Source organism: Phoca vitulina, unplaced genomic scaffold, assembly GCF_004348235.1.
Source record: "Phoca vitulina isolate PV1807 unplaced genomic scaffold, GSC_HSeal_1.0 scaffold59, whole genome shotgun sequence".
NCBI classification, from domain to species: domain Eukaryota; kingdom Metazoa; phylum Chordata; class Mammalia; order Carnivora; family Phocidae; genus Phoca; species Phoca vitulina.
The window spans coordinates 6,890,499-6,911,591 of record NW_022589762.1 but is presented as its reverse complement, the minus strand read 5'-3'; the positions used below and the strand labels follow the sequence as shown (position 1 = coordinate 6,911,591).

Below are 21,093 nucleotides of genomic sequence, written 5' to 3'. Positions count from 1 at the left end.
GCCCTGCCCGTGCTTAGTAGTGAGGCAGTAATGATGCCATGAGGGAAGCTTCGAGGAAGAGCCCTGCTGCCTGGAGGTCCGGCTCCCATAGGACACCACCTCCTGCTGTTCTTTCTCGGAGGCTCTGGAAACCTCCGAGGGCCCCGATTACTCACCTCCCCCTCCTCCCTGCCTGGTGAACCCACTTCCCGCTCCCAGTCTGTTCAGCCTGCAGCTGCCTTGCTCCTGACTGTGCCTCCTGGTCCCTTTGCTCCGGTTCTCCCACCATCCCCTATTGCCCGAGCTCTCCTTACCCCCCCGACTCTCCACACCCTGCACCTGCCCGCTCCCCTACTCAAAGGCCCTGCCTCACTCTGATCCTTTGCTGTGACCCCGAAGAGTCTCACCAAACTGTTTGAGAGCCGTGGCATGATTCAAACCCATGCCCTGCGGCACCTCTCCCCCAACCCAGCATGGTGCCCAGTGCCCACCATTGGAGGGTATTCCTCACGGTAAGACCAGAGCCCTGCCCCCTGCACACATGCAGGGCTAGGGACATCTCCAGACCACTTTAGAGTTTCCAGAATGCTTTCACTTGTATTGTCTCAGGATGCCAGCATGGGCTATTTGTGCTTAGAGTATATTAGCTTCTTTTTTTTTTTTTTTTAATTTTTAAAATTTTATTGTTATGTTAGTCACCATACAATACATCATTAGTTTTTGGTGTGGTGATCTATGGTCCATTCATATAACATTAACTTCTAAGCCAAGACAGCCAACAGCTAAATGGGAGAATGGGTGTCGGAAGGCCTTGATGGTGGATGGGAAGGCGCAGCCCAGAATGGGGACCCCAGCTGGGGAGGGGCCTTGGGGGGTGGGCTGGGGGAAGGGGTGGTGTGAAAGGGCAGGCCGTGGGAGGACCCTGAAAACAAGGTCTACCTGCTTTTTCCTTTCTTTTTTTTTTTTTAAAGATTTTATTTATTCATTTGAGACACAGAGATAGAGAGAGAGCATGAACAGGGAGAGAGGCAGAGGGAGAAGCAGGCTCCCTACTGAGCCAGGAGCCCGATGTGGGGCTCAATCCCAGGACCCTGGGATCATGACCTGAGCCGAAGGCAGACACTTAACCATCTGAGCCACCCAGGCGCCCCTACCTGCGTTTTCCTTTAGATTTGGCAGCTCTCCCTACCTTTTGTCTCTGTTCCTTTCCCTCCAGGTCTCCGATCCTGCTTTTTCTTTGTCTGCCTCTGTAGTGCAGCCTCAGGAACCTGCAGCCCTCCTGGGTGGTGGAGGCTGGATCCATCTGGAAAGGACAGAGTTTGCCCCTGAAATCGTGGGTTCTAAAGGCTAAGAAAGTGTGTGGTGGTCCCAGATGAGAGAGGAAATTGTAGTAATGGGGGATAGACAGCTGGTGCTTCTCCTGCCTCATCTAGGAGAGCTTTCAGGAGGAGGTGAATAGTAAGCAGGCAGGTGGTTGGCAGAGAAGGGGAATTCTGGGGACTTAGGGCCGAGTGACTGGTATGAAGCGGAGAAGTCAGGGTGGGCAGATGTAGGTGAAGGGGCAGGCCCTGAGGCCCTGGAGTAGGATTTGGTAACGATCCCTTGCATTTTCTGTAGCTCATGTGCTTCTGAGGAGTTGTCATCTTCCTCTTGCTGTATCGTCACACTCACCCTGTGGAGAAAAGATACGATAATGACACCCTCCTCTCAGTTGTGGAAGTAGAAAGTAACATAAGAGAAATTACATTATTTTTCTGAAACTGTGGCAATGCCAGGATGTGGCGCCAAGGGTCCCCCTGGCTCAGCGTGGGGCTCGCTGTGTGGCAGAATGCTGATGGCGAGGCCTGGGAGGGTTGTGGAGTGGGATGGAGAGCAATGTGGTTGTCGACCTAGCACTTCTTAGTTGTCTGTAGATAGCCCCCTCCCCACAACACCCATGTAGTCCCAAATCACAGGCTGACATTTATTGAATTTCTTACTCCTGGCCTGAAAAAGAGTGTCGGCTGTGGCCTTGAACCGCTCAGATGGCAGGTCCTCCAGACAGCAGGCTAAGACCAGAACACTGCCCTCCTCAAAAAGTGCAGCCCCCTCCTCCCCCCGGCTTGTCACATGCCCCTGTGGTTCCCCTGTGCTTCGGCAGCTTAGCCAATGGAGCAAATAAGAATATTCAGAAAGACTCTAGCTTCAAAGAGGGGAGTGGGAAGGAGGGCGGAACGAGGTTGGAGGATACATGTAGCGCCGTTCAGTTCATGGTAGAGGTTTTCTGCTTTGGCAATGGGGAGCCACTGAAGGGCTTTCAGTGGGAGAGTGGGGCCATATGATTTGGAAAGGTCCCCCTGAAGGTGGAGGAGGAGAATGGATCAGGGGCAGCGGTGGAGGTGGGCAGCTGCAGCCAAGCTGGGGCCGCCCTCTGTCCATGCTTAGCGGGAGGCCTCTGGTCATTTTCATCTGGTTACACTTTGACTAGGTGAGGAGGGCCTTCCTTTCCCCCACCCTAATGCTCTAGGAGGCTTGCAAGGGTGTGGACGGCTGAAGGATGGACTAGTCCCATTTGGGGGAGTTGGTCAGAGTGGTCAGATCTGGGCAAAAGCTTGGAACGGAGGGGTTCCTTTGACTGGACAATCAATGGACTGCCACCCGTGGATTACCTTTTTTCAATGACCCCAGACAATAAATGCCCCACTCTCTGCAGTTCCCTGCTGGCCTGTGGAGTCCGTGGGATAGAGCTCGGAGGCCTTCCCCTGCTTCAGCTTGGGGAGCTTCAGTCTTGTCTGCAGAGGAAGCACATTAGCTTTGCCGGTAGTATCTGAATTTTCTGTCTTAGACCTTGAGCAGTAGCTTTTTGAAACAGGAATGTATTACTTTTGATTTTCTGGGTTCCTCATAACCAAAATAGCAGGTGGCCCACAGCTAGACAAAGAAGCATGTCCTAGCCTGAGGGAGGAACATGGGTCAGGCCCCGGGCTGGGAGAGAGTGTGGTGCATTCCAGACACTGCCAACAAAGCAGCACGGCTGGGACTCAGAGACGCAGCAGGACTCGGGGAGAGGTGAGCTGGAGACGTCAGCAGGCCGGGTTATGCAGGTCTCACAGTTTGAGAGTGGTGGGAAGCTCCAGAAGTCTCCACGTATACGGGTGTCATAGCCAGGTCGACATTTTGAAAGGACCCCCCCCCCCCCCCCCGTTTTGGGGAATAGTGAAGGAGAGCGATGGTAGAAGCCGCGGGGTGGGGGGGTGGGGTTTGTTGGGAGGCTGTTTGGAGTAAGCTAGCTGAATGAACATGGTAGTTTGGACTAGGGTGCTAGTCAGGGAGGTGGTGAAAAACAGGTGGATTTGGGGGATAGTTAGGGTAAAATTCCTAGGATTGGTGACACAGTGGCTGTGGGGCATGGGGGCAGAAAGCTGTCAGGGCTGCCTGTGGATTTCTGGTCTGGGGGCTGAGTGTAGCGATGGCCTTCATAGGGTCGGGGAATACTGGAGGAGAGTCCTCTTGCAGAGCAGGTCATAAGTTTGGTTTTGGACATGTAGGTTTTGAAGGGGACTCTGAAGCATCCAGGTGGAGATGCCAGGTAGGCAGGAGGATGTTTGGATCCAGGGGCTAGAAGAAAATAAGGGTTCAAGATAAAATGCTGAAGGTCATGAGCACATAGGTGATAATTAAGGCTGTAGGAGTGGATGAGAGTATTCAGGCATAGAGTGAGAGTGTAGAGAAGAGGCCCCAGGTCCAAGCCTTGTGAAAATCCATCCAGTTGATCCAGAGATGGGTAAGCCATGTCCCCCATGGCACCCAGAGCCCAGGGAGGCAGCTGAGTCCTGCACACCCAGGGATCTGTTGTGCAAGACAGCCTTGGCCAAGAGCCAAGTGAATGGTCAATGAAGGAAAGATCATTTTCAAATGGATAACATGTTCCATAGGCTGTATATGATGGCCTGTCCTTCCGATCAGACTCAGTTCACCTTTTTTCAGCTTCTTGGAGGAGTCCTATGTAGTGGGTTCACCTGCCCACCTGTCCTGATGCCCAGGCTTCACTCACCCCCCACCTCCCTGCCCCCCCATTTCATGGTGGTCAGCTGTCTTGGGTCTCTCCACCTCTGTGTCATCACTGCCTGGTGTGTCTTTCTGGAGCTGGAACAACTCAGCCATATGCTGTGTTCTCATTGTCGGGTGTAGCAGGGAGAAGGTGGGCATGAAAGCAGGGCCTCAGGCAGCCGTGGTCCATGTGTCAGAGGCAAGCAGAGGGAGCTGCTGGGATGGCTGGTGGGGCCCTGGAGGCCAGCCTCAAACCCCAGGTTGTACCTTCAGGGGCTTGTGGCTCTTGGAGAGTGGTTTGACAAAAGCTCGGGGCTGACTCTGAATCTGAGCTACCTTGAGTCACAGCTGTGAATGGGAATATAGCTGTCCAGGATGCTTGAGTGAGCATGAGTGAGCATCACCTTTGTCATCTGCTCAGGTATACATCAGGGGGGTCTCGGGCTCTTTTGACATACATCTGGAGGTTTCCAAGCCTTCCCTGGGCCGTAGAGCCCTGTTCTCAGTTCTGCCCTGGGCCAGGTGGTAGGCAAGCATGAGGAAAGGCACAAGGGGAGAGGGATAAGGCAAGATGAAGGACCAAGGAAGGAAGCCCCTGCCTTGCCATCCTGAGCTGCGGCCCCTCCGTCCCGCCACCAGCAAGCACACCCACTGTTGCCCTTCTGTGTTCCCTCCCCTGCCTTTCAGAACCCGTCCCCCCTTCAAGACCAGCGTCAGGCTCAGTTCCTCTGGAAGCCTTCTAGCCTTGCTGGTCTCCCGCAGTAGGGCCCAGAGCCCACGGTTGTAGAAGTGACTTATGAGAGCCCTGCTCCGCCGGCCCTCGTTGTGCTTCCTGCCTGCCGGCTTTGTCTTCGTGGAGAGACGATCAGGTTCTCCAGTGCAGGCACGAGCGTTCTAGGGCCCCCGAGCTGTCCAGCAGAGAGCCGGGCGCATAAGGGCTGTGCCGCAACCTGGTGACTCACCGGTCAGAAGCTCTGTTCCAAGCTGCTTTTTGTTCATTCCTTCTTGTAGCAGGTACTAGGGCTGAGCTGGATGTCCCTGGTGTGATTTCTTCTAACACGCAGCTCAAAATGAAAAGGATAATAATTATAATCACCACCTTTCATTGCACGCCTGGGGGCTGATGACTGCCCTGCGTGTCTTGCGTATGTATCTCTCCTTCGGTTTCTCACCACAACCCTGCCAGTTTGGGATTCTCATGTTACAGGTGGAAGGAACAGGCTCAGAGAGGTCTCAGGGCAAGTGGCAGAGCTGAGAGGTAAGCCCAGGCATCCCGCGCTGTGCTGCTTGGCTGGAGAGTATTTCTCAGAGGTGGGGACAGATTGGGTCTGGTCAGCCTCGAGATCCTGGCAGCTCGTGGGCCCTGTCTGGGGTGTTTTGGTGCAAACCGGTGTATTTAATGCTTCGGTCCCCTCCAGTTCTGACATTCTGCAATTCTGTCACCAGCCTGTGTCCTTTCCCTCCAGGGGTGAAGCTGGAAATTCTCTGAAATAGAACTGGCTCCCACTGTAGGTTGTTAGGGGGCCTGCTCTGGGGAGGGCTGAGAAGGGGCTGTGGAGCTCTGAGGCCCTGGTGGAGGCAGAGGGTGCATGGGAACCCCTCAAGGGCATTGGAGACAAGGCTTTTGTCAGAGCAGGCTTCGGCCCTCAGGGGACCCACAGTTGGTCTGTCTGTCCTTGCTCTCTCCTCAAGGGGCATGAGAGCTGGTCAGGGTGCTGGCTGGCCTGGCTGCCCTGGGAGAGACCCTAAAACTCAAGCCTTTGGCATGAATTCAGGGTGTCTCTTCAGGGAGTGCTCCACCCACCCTGGCTCACTTGAGCCGCTGTCTCATCTTGTCTGGGAATTATAAGATTATGACAGCCATCATCTGAAGGAGCTTCTGCTGGTGGCTCCAGGCCCTGTGTGTGTATGTTTGTGTGTGTGTATGTGTGTGTGTCTGTCTGTATGTGTGTGTGTGTGTGTGTGTGTGTGAGTGAGACTCTCTTCCTCATCCCACTGCTTCCTTCTACACTCTCCCCTGCCCTGTGGCCAGGGTAACTCTGGCTAACCAAGACTGTGAGGAGGTGTGGCCTTTTTCTGATTTCCCAATTTCCCTCCCTCAGTGCCTCAGTTTCTCTGTGTCCTGGGTTTCCTGTCACCTGAAGCTGCTTTGCCTCCTTTGTCTTTCCCTCTCACAGATATCCCCTTGCTCCCTGGCTCCCCACGCCGGCTGAGCCCCCGGGCAGTGGCCAGAGGAGGCCAGGGCCCCAAACATGGACAGCAGTACCTCAAGGTGCCGGGTCCTCAAGCCCCCAGCCAGCAGAGCAGTTCTGACAGAGAATCTGGCCCGCTGTCATGGGGAGGGAGCTCCCGCAGCGGCTCGGTGAGTGCTGGGGTGGGGTAAAGGCTGGCCCTGCTGGGGGCCCCAAGGGAGCCTCTTGACTGGGGCACCCTCCAGCTGGGGGGCAGGTGTGTGTATTTGTGTGTGTGTGTGTGTGTATGTGAAAGAGAGAGGGAGAGAGAAATAGGCCCAGGGTTTTTGTGAGGGCCTTTTCCTCTCCTCTGTTTCCAAGTCCCAGCCACGCTGGAGTCTCATGGGCAGAGGACAGACAGAGAAGGGGAGGTGTGAGAGGCCACGTGTTCCCACCTGTTGGTCTGCGGACTCGCTGGCTCCCCTCACAGGTCTGAGGACCCAGACCTCTGCCGGGGCTGCTCAGAGGCTCTCCCCTGTGCCTGGTGCTTCATCTGGTTGCCCAGGTGACCTCTCAGGTGGCTGCAGAAGCAGATGGGTATCAAACCAGTAATAAACAGGGAAACACCCACAGGGAGGGAGGCAGGTCCCTCTCCTGCTCCGCCTTATTCTTTCCCCTCCTTTTCTCTCAACCTCCCACCTCCGGGCTGGCTGAGAGCAGAAGTCGGTCCCCCTGCTGCGGTCTCTGGCAGGGTCCCTCCTGGTGGCTGCAGAGGAGGAGGAGGAGGAGGATGTGGGGCTGAGAGGGGCATAGTGTCGAGTGAATCCCTGTGGGGTGGGGCTGGGGTGGGCCCGGTGAGAAGAAATTGCCCTTTGTTCCAATGGATCCAGAGAACTTGCCGGTGAGTAATCTGTGTGTGTAAGTATGCGTGTGTTTGCAGGCCGGCCAGCAGAGCTGCAAGGAGATGGGATGTGTGGGTGTGTTCCAGTGCGTGTGGAGGGCTGTGTGTGTGTCAGAGTGCCCTGGGGTGCTGGGAGTGTGCACAAATGTGCGTGCAGGGGAGCTGGTGTGGGGGTGCCGCGTGTAGGTGCTCTGTGTGCGTGTGCTCTGTGTGGCTCTGGTGTGCAGGCACACGCGGACGTACAGGGCTTTGCTGCTGCGTGTTCAGTCCGTGTGTGCGAGCGTCCGTGTGTGCGTGGTTGCCAGAGCGGGTCTGAGGGCACTGGTGGCCGGGCTGTGGACAGGTGGGTGGAGGGCTGTGTGGGCTGGGTGTGGCAGCAGAACGTAGGCCACTCTGTGCTTTTACTGGGGGAGTTGGGGCCTCTGGGCCTGACAGGCTTCCTGGTCCACCTCCCCGGGCCCAGAGCACAAGGTCAGCCTCCTCCGTCGCTCGCCCTTCCTCACCGGACCTCGCTGTCCCTGTCCTGTTCTCTCTCTTTCCAGGTCATCAACAACTACCTGGATGCCAACGAGCCAGTGTCCTCGGAGGCCTGTCTGAGCCGCATGCACTTCCACGACAACCAGAGGAAGGTCGACTACGTGCTCACCTACCATTACCGGAAACGTGGGGTGCATCCTGGCCTGGGCTCCCCTGGCCAGTCGCTGGCACTTGTCTCTAATGGGGAGACAGGCAAGGAACCTCATGCTGGGGGCCACGGTGACATTGAGCTGGGGCCACTCGATGCCCTGGAGGAGGAGAAGAAGGAGCAACGGGAGGAATTTGAGCACAACCTGATGGAGGCTGGGCTGGAGCTCGAGAAGGACTTGGAGGTGAGGTTAGGCAAGTGGCAAAGGGCCGTGGGATGGGATGGCCCTGCAAGTTTGGGCCCCTGGTGATTGGTGTCATCTGCAGGAAGCATTGGCTTTGTTCTGGCAGGTGGCATTTTTTTTAATCTGGTGGGCAAACCAGATTTTCTTGTTCAAAGACTTGAGGAAGAGTCTTGGTATAGCTGGTGCCTCTGCCTAAGGGATCCCAGGTAGTGGTGGTGTAAGGATGTGCCAATCTGTTCTGTGGGCATTGGCCTGGTTAGAGATTGGAGGCAAGTCATTTCTTGCTGGTGCTTAAAGACCCCATCCCGTGGCCTTCTTCAAAGGTTTCATTGAGATGAAGACCCAGATTGCCTGTTGAACTTTGGATCACATTCCTCTATAGGGGATATACTTCACTAAGGAATGTGCTTGCCTGGGGCCCTCTGAGGGAGGTGATTCATTGGAAACTGAACATCGGACATGTTTTATCAACTTGTGAGCGATATATGTTCTCACCTTTGGTCAGTAGCAGCTTAAGGGAATCCATGGAAATCCATTTATCTCCATATCCATCTGTCCATCCTTCCATCCATTCATTCATCCATCGATCCATTTCTTCATATCACAGTGATCCTTTAAAGATGACCTGCCCTAACCATCCCCTCCATACTCATCTTCTACCTTTCCTACCCTCCTGCACCTGCTCCAGCCCTTTGGCCTTATCTTGGTTGTGTGTTGGTCACCCTTACCTCAGGGTCTTTGCACTGGTTGTCCCCGCTGCCTTGGGCACCCTTCCCCAGACCTGTGCATGCTTATTCCCTCACTTCAGACCTCTGCCTAAATGTTATCTCTTTCCAGACATCTTCCTGACCATCTAGCTATAGTACTCCCACCCCTTCACTCTGTTCCTTGACCATGCTTTACTTTCCTTCATCACACTTAGCATTGCTACCTGAAACAACATGATAGATTTGGTTTTTTAGCAGTGCCCCAACCAGCTTCATGAAGGCAGGGATCTTGTTTGGTTCACTTCTATATCCCCAGCACCTAGGACAGAGTCTGAAGAATAAAGTAGTGTAATAGGCGCTTAACAAGTGTTAGTTGAATAAATAAGTGATCTCCCCGAATCTCACGTTCCTCATCTGCAAAATAGTTAAATGCCCTGTTGGGCTGTAGTTTTACAGGCCCCATCAATAGCTGGGGCAATGAAAACATCTAGCACAATGTGTAATACGTAGTAGGTGCTCAATAAATGCTCATTAAGACTATTTTAAATAGAGTCATGCTGAGGGGTGTGGTGCCATTCTCACCTGTTGTGTAAGATTCAAGTTAATACCCCAAACTGGAAGGGACCCTCAGGGGTCATTCATCCATTTCTCTCACCCCAGGAAGGATGGCATGTGGCTTGGCTCAGACCCTTGTCCTCCTGACCTGTACTGCTTATCCAGACCCTTAACCTTGGAGGTGCTTCTCTCATTCTTTCCACCAATGTAGGGACATTGTGCTCTTTGAAAACTAACTGGGGCTCCCTTGCTCCCTTGATTTTCACTTTTTGGAACCCAGAGCTCACTTGGTTCCTCGAACTGGAGTCTGGTGGGAAGGTTTCTTGAGGTAGTGGTTTGTTTTGAGGACCAGACAAGGAGCTCTTGGCACTACTACTGTGGGAGGCTCAGTCCCCACACCTGTCTCTGCGTGTCAGGGAGTGGAGGCCTGGGCCTTGTTCAGCTCCTCAGTTGGGAAACAGCATCATGCTCAGGAGGGTGGACTCTGGAGCCCAGAGACAGATGTTCACATCCTGGGTCTGGCATCAACTAGCCTCACAATCTTGAGTGAATGACTTGCTCCTTTGGAGTCAGAGTTTCCAAGTCTGTGTAAAGAGGATAGCAATACATTCTTCATTAGGTTGTTTGAAGATGAAAACAAGACAAGTGAATTAAATACTTAGTAACAGTGCCTGTCACTGCTATTATTATTGTTTAGAGTTGCCAGATTTAGCAAATTCAAGATGCCTAGTTACATTTGAATTTCAGATCAACAGCAAATAACTTTTTAGCAGAAGTATGTCCCATGAAATATTTGGGACCTACTTAGGTCCTTAAAAGATTGTTTGTTGCTGATCTGAAATTCAAAGGTAACTGTCCTGGCAACACTTTTTTTTTTTTTTTTAAAGATTCTATTTATTCATTTGACAGAGAGAGTGAGCACAAGCAGGGGGAGTGGCAGGCAGAGGGAGAGGGAGAAGCAGGCTCCCCGCTGAACAGGGAGCCCGATGCGGGGACTTGATCCCAGGACCCCGGAATCATGACCTGAGCTGAAGGCAGTCGCTTAACCGACTGAGCCACCCAGGCGCCCCTTGGCCCTGTATTTTGAGCCCACTCGCGTTCTGCATGTGCGTCTAACCCATTTTTCCTAATGGATGAGTGCTTTGCAGCCACTGCGGTTACCTGGTCACTTCCCTAAGGATATTGGGCACCCACGTTGCCTCCAAGTGTGTGCCACCCCAACAAGATGGAGTAGGAATTGTCCCCTCCTTCCGGGCCAGCAGTCCTGGATCGTCTCCGGCTCACCCCCTGCCCCAGCCTCCTGTTGGTGCTAAACACTGGCTGGCAATTCATCAGCTGGAGCCTCTGAGGGCCCGAGCAGCTCTTCTGGGGGCCTGTTGGGGCCAGCACAACTCTTCACTGTGGCAGGATGCTTGGTCTCTGCCTTGAGCAGAAGCCTGCAGCTGACACCTCACAGGAGTGAGGCCACCGCTTGGCTGCACCAGGGCGGCAGCGTGGAGGGCAGGTGTAGTTGGCCCCAGCTGCTCGGCTGTCCCTGCCCTGCTGGGCTACACCGTCTTTTAGGCTCTGGTTTCAATCTGATTTTCAAATAAGTGGAGAGGAAATGGGTTTCTATTAGAGACCCATTAAAAATCATTCATTTAGCCTTACAGATCAAAAGAACTTTGCATGCATCAAATCCTAACTGATTGACTATCATAGGAATCATTTCCGACCCTGGTTGCTATCTGAGTGTGCTTGACACAGGATGATGATGGGTGCATACCTTCCATTTGGTGTTTCACTTTTTCATTCAGTGGGCGTAGTTCCATGTATTACATTGTCCATGTTCATATTTTAAAGGCCATTTGGTATTTATCAGATGACTAAATGACAGTTTGCATATATGTTTTCTTACGTGTAGCCATTCAATTACAATTTCATTTAAAGACATCGCTGGAGATGCCTGTGGGCCTGTGGGTGGCAGAGACACCAGCCTCCTCACTGCCAATTTGGACACATGAGGGCGACCTGTCTGGAGATGAGCATCGCTGCTGAGTGGGAGGCGAATGTGAGCATTCGAGGGACTCACCCACCTCAGGCCTCCAGATGGGGTTGTGGAGCGGGTGGGCTGAGGAAGGCCTTCTGTGACACACCTCCTCCCAACCTCTCCCAAGCCCCCTGTCCTGACCCAGACAGCTGGAAGGACAGAGGCACAGGCTCAGATGAACGAGGGGCACCAGGGGGATCCCAGAGCCAGGCGCAGTGCAGTGCACGTGGTGGGCCCGGGGCATGTGTGGACTTGGGGTGTAAAGGCCTTCCCCCACCCCGCAGGCCCTGAAATTCCAGCAGGCATGGCCCACAACTTCATCTGTGTGGGCAGCTGGACCTTCCAAACTGGGAATGGAGGAGAGGGCATTGACGGGGGTGCCGGGGGCCCCCTTGCCTTGGGCTAGCTCTCCCGGGATTTGGGCACCAGAGAACCGATAGCAGAAGCTGCCTTTATTCAGCATGATCTGGCATCTCCGGCAGGTCCCTGGGCGGCTTTGGGCAGAGGCAGGCATGGAAGGGGCAGAGTGCCAGCCGGGAGGCGCCAGGGGCCCACAGCTTTATTCAGGAGGCAGCGCTCCCCTCTCTGACTTGGTATCAGGTGGGAGCCCAGGACTGAACAAATCCCTTCCCTCTCTGCAGAGAGGAGACCTTCCCACAAGCCACAGGATGGCCCCGACACCTGACTATTTACCCTGTAGCCCTGGACGTCTGGCATCTCAACCTGAATTACTATACTGAGCCAGAGAAAGAGGCTAGGGGACAACTGAGGTATAGGACATCATGATCTCCCCCGGGGGCTCATTTAGGGGAAAAAAATGTGGGCCAAGAAAATTTTTTTTTTTTTTTAAAGATTTTAGTTATTTATTTATTTGAGAGAGAGAGAGAAACAGCATGAGAGGGGAGAGGGTCAGAGGGAGAAGCAGGCTCCCCGCTGAGCTGGGAGCCTGATGTGGGACTCGATCCCAGGACTCTGGGATCATGACCTGAGCCGAAGGCAGTCGCTTAACCCACTGAGCCACCCAGGCGCCCTGGGCCAAGAAAATTTGAATGTCTTCTCATTTTCTTAAACCTAGAGGCCACTGTTTCTTGACCTTTGTCATCACGGCCTGTTCCCACTTCCCTTTTCAGAAGGGCTTTTATACATCTGATTCAGCAGCTGGTAGGATCATGTGTCCTCCTAGGCCTCTGGACGGAGCTGGGGCGACTTTGGGAAATTGCTCTCTATCATTAATCTGTGGTTTTAGGGGAGGAAACCAACTTCCCTGATTGCCTTGTGTGTGCCTGCTAACGTGGACTTGTGCTCTGTCAGTTAGTCTCGTGAACCCCTGCCAGGTGCCTGTTACCCTCATGTCTCTAAGGAGGTGAGAGGGGCTAGTGTCTCCATCACAGGGACGTCTACGAAGTGATCCAGCTGGGATTTGAACTCCGTCTGAGCTTCTGGGGTCTTCGTCGTACCAGGGCTGACTGCCAAGCCCTCGAGAGCACCTTCCTATTCCTCCTTCCCCGGAATTCTTAGGCGAGGCTCCAGGGAACACAGGGGAAGAGGCAGATGTGGCTGTAACGACGCCGCGGTGCATGCCGGGTCCTGGTGGTGGCTGCCGTGTGCCCACGAGTGCGGGAGCTTGCGCACTGCTGACGACCTGGCTCACGCTAATGGCTTAGGAAACCGGGCTGATTTTCCCCGGCTTTGCCTGTGTTCCTGTCCCGTGTGCCCCACCCTGACGCCGCAGGCGGGAGCCTTCGGCTTCTCGCCTGCCTCTCTTTCCCGCCCCCAAGGGACCTTCAGGGGACACAACAAAGGCAGCCCCGGCAACCCCTGCCCCTGGGACTGCACAGCTGAGCAGGGCAGAGCCTCCACGGGGCTGGCTGGACCTCACTTCCCCAGGGAGGCCTCTCCGCAGCCTGGGCGGGGGTACAGAGAGAAGGGAGGAAGTCAAGCCCCCCCAAAACTGGGGACATTTTTCCAAGGAGTTTAAAAAATTAACACTCAGTATCCTCACTCGATGCTAATGGCATCCCCGCTGAGGTGGTCAGAGCGGCTCTTGTCCCCTTGTCATAGGAAACCTCAAACGCCTTGTCAGGCCGGTGAGGAACCGGACTGGGCCTTGCAGCTGCTCCCCCTGTTCTCTTAAAACGACTGTCCAGGGGCGGCATTTTGTCTACGCAGACCCCTACCCGGAGATGAGCAGTTTCCGGGTTGTGAAAGAGGTCGGGGAGTGGGTCTCGTGGAAGGCAGGCCGAGGGTTTCTGCCGCTGGGGTGTGGCTCCCTCTCAGGTCCTTCACGCCTGGGGTCTTTCATCTATTGGCCAGGGCTTCCACAGCTCTCTAGGGTTCCTCAAAAGGGGCTGGAAGGAGTGTCCCACCCTACAGAGCAGAGGGCAAGATGCCTGGCTGGCTGAGGGCCCCTGCCTGGGCACCACCGGAGCTGGCTGGCTGTCCTGCTGGTTTCCTGTTACCAGGTGCAGCCGGTGAGGTATGAGAAAATGCGACCGTGGGATATTAGAACTGGGAGGGCTTTGGATCATTTCTTTCACTCCTGTCAGAGAGCAGGGCCTATAGTTGAGAGGATGTGGCTTGTACAAGCTCATGTAGCTAGTTAATGTCTTAAGTAAATGAAATCTTGGGGATGGGGAGTCTGTGCTACAAGCAAGTCAAGAGGGCGAGCTTCCTTCTGTTCAGTCTGTCGTCCTTGTAGCTGAGTTCCTATCTTCTTGCACGGCCGAGGTCGGACGGGTGCTCCTGGTCCCACTGCGCCAGGGTCCGTGGCTGGTGCCTGTTCTCCCGTAATACGCCGTGCTGGTTGTTAAATGTTTTGAGTATCCCTTATGCTTTCCAAGGCTATTGGCATCAATCCCTGCATTTGGTGAAGAGAGGGTCAAGGGATAGTTGGTCTCTGTCCTGCTAATCATTCCCGTTCAGGGCAATGCTAGAGGTTTTGGTCTCTGAGAGAGACACGGAGAGAGAGAAGTCCCTTCTCCATTTGTCAGCTGATAAGTTCAAGGTTTTTGCGGGCTTTCACCTCAGCTGGGCAGTCACCTCAGCTGTAAAGACACTCAAGGGATCAGCTCCGGGGGAGACCTGCCAGGCTCTGTTTCTGCCACCCTCTCCTGCCTCTCATTTAGATCTTTTTTTTTTTTTTTTTAAGATTTTATTTATTTATTTGACAGAGACAGTGAGCAAGGCAGAGAGAAGGAGCAGGGGCAGAGGGAGAGGGAGAAGCAGACTCCCCGCTGAGCAAGGAGCCCATTGTGGGGCTCGATTCCAGGACCCCGGGATCATAACCGAAGCTGAGGGCAGATGCTTAACTGACTGAGCCACCCAGGCGCCCTCATTTAGCAGATCTTGACTGAACATTTGCAGGTGCCACATCCCGGGAGCTGATGACACATGTGACTAAGATGTGGTCCTTGCCTTCAGGGGGCGCTGACCTGATTTCAGATAGTCACCTAAAGTCAATCTAGAGGTGCAGTAAGAGAGCGTACTGGGAGAGTGACAGGCTGAGTGATTCCCAGTCCTGCCTCTGCCTGGAAGCTCTTAGCTGGATCACCGTCCCTCTGCCTGCCCCGGATGCTTGGGTCCTGGCAGAAGTGAGCAGGCTGAGTCTTCTACTCTTATCAGGTCTCTGGGCAGGATTCACTCTCTGTACACTGAGCCGCTGGGGGATGCTGTGCAGGTTAGAAGGTTTAGCTCAAGCGGGTGTTGTATGTGGCAGGGTCTTTGAGCCTTCGAGGTCTGGAGACACCCGGGAGTCACATCTGGTGCTTGGTAGGTGGTGAGGATGGGCCTGGGGCTGCTTCAGCCTGAAGCATCTCCTCACTGAAGACGGGGTCTCCTTGTCACTCCAGGTCAGCTCATCAGGGTGCCTCGATACCTCCTATCTGATGACCCTGGGGCTATGAAGCAGCGTTCAGGAGCTCTTTAAACCTTGGGGGTTCTGTGAATAGAATTCAGGGGCAGAATTTATAAACTTGGATGGTAAAAAATTGTCCTTTATTTTCACCAACACTTAACTGGAACTTAGCGGTTACTTCACCTAAGGATATGGGCGCAAACCTACATTACTATGAGTTCCTGTGAGTTTGTCGCCGATAAAAATCACACATAGATTCATATTGGGTTATATAGTTGTTGCATAAATCTCCAAAAGCATGGATACTCATCATTACTTTGAAATTATGACAATTTTGAGATATGCTGCCAGGTCTTGCTCTTTAATGTATTGATAAGGCTGCAAGTATATGACTAGATCACAAGTTTAAATATTTTAGTAACTGTATTTCTATATACTTCGTTCCTCCTTATTCTGTATAATTATTTTACACACCTAAAAATACTCTAAGAAGAGGTCTATAGATTTCTGACTGTCTTAGGGCTCCAAGGCCCCCAAAAGATCACGAATCCCTGCACATAACCCCTAAGACTTAGGAGAAGCGTCAGGCAGTGAGTGGTGGTCCTGCCTGGCTGCTGGGGGAAGGGAGATCCCATGGGGACACCCACTGGCTACTCCCTGGAGTCTGGCTGGCTCAGATAAGGTTCCTGAGGCGTCCTGAGGCAGGGGCCTAATTTGAGGGGCGTGCCAACTGAGCACACTTGTGACATCAGCTGAGCCCTTACATGCTGTGGCCCCTGCTACTTGGGGCCTGCCTGGCTAATTGCATCCAGGAGCATGGGCTTTAGTCCATGATATGCTTGACCCCAAGAAGGACACGGAGAGGAAAGAGGGTTGGGCTGAGACCTGGGTTCTAGGTCCCGTTCTGCCACCCACCGGCTTCTTTCTGGACCCTGACTTCCCCGTCTGGAAAAGGAGAAGCTTGGGCATCATCAGGGATTCTCAGACTGTGTACTTGAGAGTCCTGGCTTCCTGTGACTTACACTGATGTCGTCTATGCTAAAATAAAACTTGATACTGTTTTCTCATTTAACTGGAAAATTGCAGTGATAAAGATAATTTTCTCAATTTAAAATTGTTCTTAGGGGTGCCTGGATGGCTCAGTTGGTTGTGTTGACTCTTGATTTTGGCTCAGGTCATGATCTCAGGGTCGTGAGATCAAGACCCACGTTGGCCTCTGTGCTGGCCATGGAGCCTGCTTCAGATTCTCTCTTTCTCCCTCTGCCCCTCCTCTACCCCCCCAAAATTGTTTTTTTTCCTTAAACCTTTGGAGGCTGGCCTGCCAGGAAGTACTTGCTGAGGGCAAAGGAAATGGATGAGAAGTACAAGAATACTAATGGGAAAACTTAGAATTGGCCAATCGTATTTAGTTTTGCAACTTAATTTTGGTTGTGGTTTTCTGTTGTCCATCCTGTGAGTTCTTCCACTAAAATTTGTCTTTGTCCGAATGTTGGGATTAAGCATGCTGGTATTCGAAGGACTTTTGTAAAGAGTTCTGCAAAGAGCACGATGACCTGGAGGTGTTCTAGCAGCTCTTGTGGTCTTCAGGGCCCCTGCCTGCTTGGGCAGTTGTGAGTGTACGGCACCTGGGGATGCATTCTGCTAAGAAGGCTGACCTTCATTCTGGATGAGCAGAGGGCGAGTGGATTCGTGAGTCGGAGCGGGGTGATGGCTCTCCTCCAGGGGAGATAGTGCTCATGTTTCCTTCAGGCCACGAACAAAAGCTATAGTGGCCCTGATGTGTTCTCAGCCTTCCCTGTTCTGTGCACCATGACTGTGAGGAGGACAGACCGACAGTACTTTGGAAGCAAAAGGAAGAAGAGCTGGCAGAGTTGTTTAGCCATGTCACCGTCTCCTGAAGTGGACAGTGCCCTGTGGAGACCCCATCCCTCTTGACCTGGAGCTCAGCTAAGGTAAGAGTGTCATGAATCTCCCCAGCAGGATTCATGGAGATTGCCATTTATGGCGTGATGGCTCCCAGGAAGCCCTGGGTGGATTCTGATGGCTTCCAGAATGTGTTCACCATCTGTTGAGCATCGCAGGTTTGGGGGTCTCATCTGCTGCAGACCAGCCCACCGTGGATAGCAGCCAGACTCTGTGTCCAGCTCAGCAGTCCCGGGGCCCAGGTGCCCACCGGCATTCTTATAATTGTCTTACTGAGTTTCCGCTCAGGGATCCATCCATTGCTGTCAGGTGTCGAAGGGTGGAGTATTTCTGGCTGTGAACATCGTAGCTAAAGCTGTGTTTCCCCCTACTCTCTGAACTCATCCAGCCCAGGGAACTTACACTTAGCTCATCCACAGGTCCTTGGAGGGTCGAGGCTTCCCAGGCTGCAGAGAGGGCCTGTGGCGTTTTAGCACCTTTTTTAGGAACAGGAAGTCATAAGGAGTGGAATTTGATGGGTATGCTGTTCTGTTGTGTTTTCTTTGTCAAGTGCAGACAGAGGAACCCCAAAGGCTTTGGAGCTGAAGCCCCGGGGCCCTAAGAGCTTGTGTGGGTTTGCTGCTGGCTCCCTGCACACACCACCCATCCCTCGTTACAGCGTTGTGTGTGTTGCTATGTACTGTTCTCACCGTGCACCATGGGGTTGGAGGGGGTGCATTCGGACCAGCTCACGCCGTGGTCTGTGAGCAAGGTCTGGGAGTTCCAGCTCTGCTAGTGGCACGTTTTAGAAAACCAGTGGCTATTGGTAGGAGTTACTTCCTGCGGCTATTGGTAGGAGTTACTTCCTGCAGGTCCCCTGGACTTGCCTAGCAGCCGAATGTAGTGGGAAGAACTTTGTGTGTAGAGGGCAATGAGCAGGATTCACTGCCATGTGCTTTTGTGCAAGTTTGTCAGCCGTGCTGGATCGGTTTTCTTATCTGAGGTCTGTAGCCAGCACCTTCCACTGTTGAAAATACTTCATAAACTTCAGAAAATGAAGTGTCCTTGTTTTCACAGTTCTTTATAGGAATGGTGTGGGGTTTCCTCTTTGCCTTGGGTTTTCTTTGCCATTGGGCCTGAGTTGGCTCTCCCACCTGTCCATGCTTTGCTTTAATTTTCCAATTTTTTAACCTCCCTGTGAGCTGAGTTGAATACCCCCCCATGTTCTGAATGAATTAAAATGCCTACTGTGTGGATTAGGCACCCCCAAAGGGAGGAGGAGGTGCAGGGAGTTTACTGTCTAGCTGGGAGATGAGATAGACTCATGAGGGCACATGTGCTGACTGCTTCTTTTCTGGGTCAGGAAGTCTCACCATTTCAGTTTTCTGAATACCATGATGGTGATTTTGAATACCACTGCTTACCTGTTGCAGGATTTTCAGGATCGCCATTTACTATCTGTACTGTTATTTGTTGAATATTTTTGCTAAATTGGCTCACTTTTTAAGTTTAAATTCATCTTAAAAGGAAATATTATATTGTTATAAATGGAGAACCGATATCACTGGCCAACAAATAGACAATAATGCAAAAATAAACCACACCAGAAACAAAATAACCTTATTAATTCCTGGCTGGACACAGCTGGCTGCCGAAGATCTCAGGCTGGGGGGCCTGCTCACTCTCGCTTGAGAAAGGAGGCTTCCCTAGTGTCGGAGGTTAAAGGTATATTGGCATCTAACGGAGACTTTATCTTTTCAGGATAATTGGAAAGGGTTTAACTTTCTCACTATTTAAAAATGCTATTTTTTTAAAAAAAGATTTATTATTTTAGAGAGAGAGAGAGTGCATGCACGTGCACATGTGAGTGGGGGGAGGGGCAGAGGGAGCGAATCTTCAAGCAGACTCCCTGCTGAGCACAGAGCCCAACATGAGGCTCCACCTCACGACCCTGAGATCATGACCTGTCATGACCTGAGCCGAAACCAAGAGTCAGACGCTTAACTGACTGAGCCCCCTGGGCGCCCCTAAACATGCTATTTGATACACTGTTGTATCTGTCTATTATTTGATGCTCCCTGTTCTGAACTTGGGCAACATCACAGAAGCGCTTAGTACACCCTATGAGCTTCACTTGTCCCTGGATAAGACTGAAGACTTCGAGAACCGGGATTGTGTTTTCTGCTTTATTTCTTCGTACAGTGTCTGGCACGTAGTAAATACTCCACTGTGTTTGTTGAATTGATTCAAAGCATAATGTGTAGCAAAGACAGTATACTGTAGCGTCAAGGGGAGGGAGCGAGCCATAAGAGTTGGGCTTGGCAGGGAAGGCTTTCCAGAGATGGGCCTCTCACAGCCACCTGGAACCTGTCCCTTCGCTGCTCCTCATGAGCCCTCTCCCGTTCTTCCTTCTCCTTCTTGGTTCCTCCTTCTCCAACCAGGGAAGAGAATAAGCTGCTTTCCTCTCAGAGCCGCCTACCCTGAGGAGAAGGCTGAGGGGCGCAAAGACCGGGTTGAGGGGTGGGAGGAGTGGGGGGGAGGGGGGAGGGGGAGGAAGGGGAGAGGTTGGGGGAGGGAGAGCTGGGCAGTCAGGAGAACTGCAGGCTAGGCCTGAGCTCTTACAGGCTGCCCTCAGGTCCAGCACTAAGGGGAGTCTGGTGCCCTGGGGGTTGTCAGCTGTCCTGTTGTGTCATTCCATCCTCCTTCCTCTCTAGCTGCTTCCCCTTCTTCTTTCTGCCAGCACTGTCTAGCTCTGCACTGGTGGGCAGACCCCCAGCCCCAAAGACCACTATGGTGAAGCACTTAGCGGCGGTTGTGTTTATGTGAGGCTGGTCTCTGTGATGGGATTATACCGTCCCCCAGAAAAAGACGCAGACACCATTTTCACGGGTCTGGAGCTGCCCATATGACCCATGGCTGTGCGCCGAAGGGCCATCTGGCATTGGGACCCTACTTTCATCCATCCCTAGTAGTCCGGTGTTGGGGGGGGTACCTGTTCTCTCCCTCCTGCCATGGGAATCTGGACCCTTCCCTCCCTGAGCATCTTATTGCTGCTTTCCAAGTTCCTAGTAATGGCCAAAATTACTTCTACTGTGCTCAGTACATCTAGTAACTCATTCAATCCTGATAACAACCCTCTGAAGTATTTATTACTACTGTCGCTCTTGTAGATAAGAGCTGAGGTTACCCAACTTGGTCAGGGTCAATCAACTGGTGTCAGGAAGGGATTCAGACAGACCCTGAGTCTGAGCTCTCAGTCACTGTGGTATCCCATCTGTCCAGGGATAATGCTTCTGTCACCTGAGCCTGGTGTGGGGAAGGGATGGCCTTATTCTCACCATTGGGATTGCCAGCAGTTAAAGCAGGTTCAGGAGAGGGGAAAGCAGCCTCTGAACTTGAGAGTATTCTCTGCTTACCTCTTTGCTCCCTGTGGTGCACACCTGTCTTCCCTCCTATCTCCATGGGAGGTCACGGGTTGGGGAATTGTTGCACCCCACAGATAACTTTTAATTACAAGGTTTGTACTTTGTGTTTGTGGCAAGAATCAATCTGCTCAGGATGGGCCCTGAGACCATTAGATGGGCGTGGAGCCAGCAGGCAGGGACGAGAGGCAACAGGGTTGCCCAGGAAGGGGGGGACACGGCAAGAACTGGAGAGCGCACAGGTCCGGAGCTGCTTGGGACCCCAGTAGGGAGGGCAGTGAGCCAGGGTGGAAGGTCAGCTTCCCTGGAGAGCAGGGCTGGGATGATCCCCAGGTGTGTGTACTACCTTTTCCTGCCTTCAGGCAGCAGAGTGGGTATGGGGGGCCAGGTGGCGTTGGTCTTGAGCGTGCTCAGCCTTCCTTCTGTGTAGCTTCTCCCTGTCCGGTTTTCCCATCACTCCACATCCTCTGCATGGACTCTCGGGTCTTTCCTTCAGACCCTTCACATTACCCTGCTTTGTAGCGTCTGCACTTTAATGGGGATCAAAGCATCAGGCTTTTGGGCACCAGCAGGTGGAGCAGGGCTCTGGAAATCACACCATACTGGCTCTTTCTTTTTCCAAGAACCATGGCCCCACACAGGCTTCCCTCTTGCCTTTCCCCCAGCTGTCATAAGC

At 53.0% G+C, this 21,093-nt stretch overlaps 1 protein-coding gene across 1 annotated transcript in view; it reads left to right on the top strand.

The window, feature by feature from the left end:
- LOC116623527 (anoctamin-2-like) overlaps positions 1-21,093 on the top strand; it is a 192,075-nt gene that overhangs the window by 20,369 nt on the left and 150,613 nt on the right. The window contains exons 2-3 of the mRNA XM_032390749.1: positions 6,186-6,370; positions 7,623-7,949. Of these exons, the coding sequence (XP_032246640.1) occupies positions 6,186-6,370; positions 7,623-7,949 (512 nt within the window). The remainder of the gene's footprint in view (positions 1-6,185; positions 6,371-7,622; positions 7,950-21,093) is intronic.